This window comes from Diadema setosum, chromosome 17, assembly GCF_964275005.1.
Source record: "Diadema setosum chromosome 17, eeDiaSeto1, whole genome shotgun sequence".
Lineage (NCBI taxonomy): Eukaryota > Metazoa > Echinodermata > Echinoidea > Diadematoida > Diadematidae > Diadema > Diadema setosum.
Window position 1 is genome coordinate 8,109,520 of NC_092701.1, and position 4,852 is coordinate 8,114,371.

The window sequence follows — 4,852 nt, forward strand, 5'->3', positions numbered from 1 at the left end:
CGCGGAGACGTCTCTGCAACTAGCAAAATCAGGAGTCGCGAACTATAGTCGCGAATCAGTTTAAAGCCCGGTGGGATACCCCATTAAGCAGACATCGTCACAGAGGAGAACAAAAACGATGGTCTTTATAGTATATATTTAAACTATGAGGACATGTCAGAAGGCCAATGAAGAGAAGATATGAAAAGCAGATGAAGATGAGGAGAAGAAAAGTAGTATAGAAAATAAAATGAGGGAAGAAAAACTTCACAAGCCTGCCGTTCGGGTCAAAAGCAGTAACACGTAAAAAAATGGCATTTCATCTTTACATGAGCAAGTCCCCAACAACACCTAGCATTGAGGTTAATGTGTTCCCATGTATTCTGTTTATACAAAAGAATTGAGTGAACTTCGTATGGTCACTATGGCTCCTCAAGTAGTACTCGTGACTGGATGTTCGTCAGGTATCGGGCTCTCTACGGCTCGACGTCTCGCACAAGACCCCGATCAACGCTACCTCGTCATCGCTACCGTCATTGCCATTGCAGAAAAGGTAGAGTTAGTTGCCGCCGTTGGAGACGCTATTGATAAGACAATCTTCATCAAGGAGATGGACATCACCAAGGATGAAGACATCACACGAGTAGTTGATGACGTCATTAAAACTCACGGACGCATCGATATTCTAAGTGAGTACTCTCTTGTCCTAGTAGTTTATGTCACTACAGGATCAGTTTACCCTCAAACTGAGGTCAACTGAGACCTGTAGTTTACAGGTTATAGTCTTTGTCGCCAGGAAATTTACAAACAAAAATCAAAGGTTTTACTTTCATCACTGCTTTGGTATTCTACTGTTGGTTTTGCTGCTAAAAACCCGGGTTGTTCCTCTTATTCTATATAGTGGAATGCACTTTAAATATTCAAAGCTTTAAATTATTTTACTTCTTAGCTGATTCCCCCCATAAGCAGCACGCTATTATACTCTAGTTTAAGTTTCAGGGTTTTTCTGAAAAAATTTCTGATATGTGCAGATATGACCCATTTATCTGCAGATTTAGGAATGTAGTAGTGTTTTGTAATAAACAAACTATGACAGATCAACCAGTACTTGGGCGCTATATCAGAACCTCAAAAGTGACATTCGCGTAACCCCTCATTGAAAGTGTGATTTTGACATCCTGTTTTGGATTTCACCCTGTTTACAATTATAAAGTCAAATGATGTCGAATTGAACACTTACTGAATTAGGATCATAAAACATTCTTCCAGTCATTCCAATCGAGAAGGAATCATGACAGCATGCAGCTGACTAACGCTTGTGAAAGTGTACTTTTCTCTACTTTTTTTTTTTTAACCCCCAATCACATGTGGCTCTTTTAAATCACCCTTGGAATTTGGCGCTGCTTTTTTTTTTCTTTCTATCAGCATCGAATCCTGTCCATCAAAATGTTTGTTTGTGACCATCAAAACGATTGTTTCTGACCTTCAAATGTCTGTCCATCTTTAAGTTCAAAGCCCAAATACTGTTGATCAACGATAATCAAGTTTAATTTGTTAGTGTTGTGGTGTATCTATTCGAAAGCAAGCTCAATTTGTACGTTGGAAGATCATAATGGCGTTATCTAAGGTATACCCGAAATTTGTTGTTGAGTTTTGTGGACAAGGATGATTGAAAAGGTTTTGCCGTTGATAGGATAATGGAGATGTTTATCTTGTTCTCACTCATTGATCTTTTCTCAGTAAACATAGCAGGAGTTCATACCCTTGGCGTCCCAGAGCGAGTGTCACGTGCCAGGATGGAGAGCATCTTCAATCTTAACACTATCGGCACAATTCGACTCACTCAGGCGGTACTTCCTCAAATGAAGCAGAGGAAAACGGGAAAAATCATCAATGTGTCGAGTTTGGCTGGAAAGCAAGGTACAAGAATAAAGTTTCGTGTATGAATTATTGTTGCCAAAGTACTTCATTCCGAACCATAGCCGTCTTTGGAGAAATTATGCAAATTTTTTGAAAAACCAGAAATAATATCTGGACGAAGATCTGGAACTTCTTGTAGGTGTGTAATCATGCATCAATTCACATACTCTCTACGGCAGAATTCGGTAGGCATTTGAATGCAAATGTGACATTTTGAATCGAATGCGGTATTTTGCGGGCATTTTGTGGAGTTGTTGCAATAAAGCAAAGCATGGGTTAGCATATGTCTGGCAAGGCTTCGGCAAAAGTGTTGTTTCCGTAATTCATTATTACTCGTCAATTTGTAGAAATCCTGTGTTGAAGATTGACGGAACACAGCAATGTGTTATACCATTTCTCAGGCATCACAAAGTGAAATAACAGTCATGAAATAAAATCCTTACTTTTACATACATTCTACGGAACAATTCGAAATGGATTCGGTCAACAGATTGGTGGTTGAATCACCAGCATTTGATACAACGCAACGAGCTTGGAGATGCTCAATTTCAATCTGTGAATACTTTAGAGAGTAAATAGGCGAAGAGGCTGTTGTTGGGCGCTTGGCAGCAGTTATTCCTGTAACAAAATTGTTGAAACTAAAGTAAGATTTTAGTCCATAGTTCAGTACTTCCCTTAAGATATCGACATCTCCAAAATGTCCCAGTGGTTTCATTATCGCCCTAGTTCAGTAAAGGTCAATTTTCGCAAATATCCCAAACCTCGAAAAGTTTACGTTTCTATTAGGTATTTACACATGTTATACACGCGACACCACAAAATATTTATCGATCAAACAGACGTCTGAGCAAAATACGTGATAATGATCAAATATCCTCTCTATTGTGTAATGCATGAAAAACATTGGAAATGTTAGATGGATAATTATTTGTGACCTAAATTTGGAGGTTTTCTAATGACAGGTAGACACATTCATCACTTACAGTCAATATGATGTATTATTATATGTATATAATGTATTGTATGCGCTGGCAATGCTTATCGAATTACAGGATGGCCCTACTCCGACATCTACAGCGCCTCCAAGTTTGCTGTTGAAGGATTCTTTGAATCACTGCTCTCCACTGTCAAGTCATTCAACATCAGGTTTGTAGTATGGTATAGCACTGATTTGCCCTGGCACTTTGTTTTACACTATTAGTAGGGAATTAACCTTAAGTATATGTATGAATTTGTAAATTCATGTAATTCAAGGATTGCAGAAATTTAAGTCAAAATTTACACATACAACAGCTTGATGAAAATTGATGGTCCATTAAAAAGTTCTGATTTTCTAAAGCTATGAGTAAATCTAAAGCCGCCGTAAAGAAGGTTATAAAAGTTCCTGGTGTCACAATTAAATAACAATGTAAAGAAAACAAAGACAGAATTTCATTTCTTTAAATCTCAAGTACTCGATTTTTTTCTACTTACTGGTGACGTATGCTATGGGATATGTTCCTCCTATTTCCTGAAAGATATTAGTAAATTGTGTTGTCATTATCCTAGGAACATGCGTAAATTACCTGGGTGACATCAGGAATTGTTCTTCATTTTTGTACATGTAGTCCTAATCTTATCAGGACATGATGGCACATGGATTACTGAAATATATTTTTTAAGATTATATTTTTGAATTGACTACCGATTTTCCTCCAGTTTCACGAATTTGTAGTACTTACATCGCTGCATTCAGTAAATCAAAATGTATATTGAGGATATATTCCCGATTATGGAGAAAGTACAGATTTGGTTTGGAAAGGTCTGCATTCTTTTCTCTTATTTCATAATTATAGTGAGAAAAATTTAGTACCAATATTGATGAATATGCAATCTAATCGAGGATTCCAGATTCCAAATTGGTTTCAATTTTGTTTCTCTTGGATCTATGGACTAACACGAAATACTCTCGTAGCTTTGTCACTCAGTATTGTTTTGCACATTTTATGTATAGTAATGTGTCTGTCCTTGATGACATACGGATAGTGATAGCGTGCTTAGTTTGAAATGTATGTTTTGTGGATTTTGCTCTGTATAGGGTGTGCATGATTGAACCTACTCTGGTAAAGACAAGAATGTTGCAGTCGGGTTGGTCTGAACGCAATGCTCTGATGAGTGATGATACTATTCAAGAAATCGACAAACGTCAACTAAGATTACTTTGCGAAGTAGTGTCAGGGCTCCCCATCCTTTCAGAAGACGACGTGGTCGACGTCTTGATGACCAAATGCGTTGAGGTCGACGACCCTATATTCAGGCACCTGATTGTTCCCTCTAAGACCAAGGAGGACCTGGAAGAAGTCGTTGCCGACCTGACGGGAGAAAAATCCATCGCCGCAGTGCGAAAGTTGATTGGGGCTGTGTAGATCACTGTTTAACTACAGAAGCTTTTTGATATCAAAGCATCTCTATTCAGTTTACCTCAGAAATTTCGTTATAAGAAAGTATAAATTGAGGTCCCAAAATTATTGTCATATAATGTCTATGATACAAAATGCTCGTGTAGAGAACACAGTTTTGAGCGAAATTTTCGTTATATCAAAATACGGGTTGCTTACAAAATACAAAGCGAAACAAGCACTTACAGAGCGTTTCTTGTGTGGGTGGACGCTTCGCATCACTCTGCGTTCGCTCCCTGTGTCACGCACTGTTTCTGAGGAGAAGTTGCATTATTATGATGCGTTAATCCGAAATGAAATACGGTGCGTTGTTCCAAAGATTCAGTATTATATACGAAACATACGAATTCCTACCAAGATGTTCGTTAATCCGAACAGTTATGCTTGATATTACATACATTGTGGTGTTATTCCAAATGTTCATTATTCCTTAGGTTCGGCAATCCGACAATGAAATTAGGTTCTTATTACGAAGGTTCGTTAGTCCGGAAAGGAAAGGAATCTACGTTATGTTC

The 4,852-nt window shown here is 38.0% G+C and overlaps 1 protein-coding gene across 1 annotated transcript; it reads left to right on the forward strand.

Moving 5' to 3' along the window:
• Window positions 1-403: 403 nt before the first annotated feature.
• Window positions 404-4,304, forward strand: LOC140240389 (retinol dehydrogenase 8-like). Its single transcript, XM_072320160.1, has 4 exons — window positions 404-668; window positions 1,720-1,899; window positions 2,952-3,045; window positions 3,977-4,304. The coding sequence occupies exons 1-4, from the start codon at window positions 404-406 to the stop codon at window positions 4,302-4,304; spliced, it is 867 nt and encodes a 288-aa protein (XP_072176261.1).
• Window positions 4,305-4,852: the final 548 nt, after the last annotated feature.

Coding starts and splice junctions, on each gene's coding strand:
- LOC140240389 (XM_072320160.1), top strand. CDS start 404: ATGGCTCCTCAAGTAGTACTCGTGACTGGATGTTCGTCAGGTATCGGG. Junction 669..1,719: donor CGGACGCATCGATATTCTAA/GTGAGTACTCTC, acceptor ATCTTTTCTCAG/TAAACATAGCAGGAGTTCAT. Junction 3,046..3,976: donor GTCAAGTCATTCAACATCAG/GTTTGTAGTATG, acceptor TGCTCTGTATAG/GGTGTGCATGATTGAACCTA.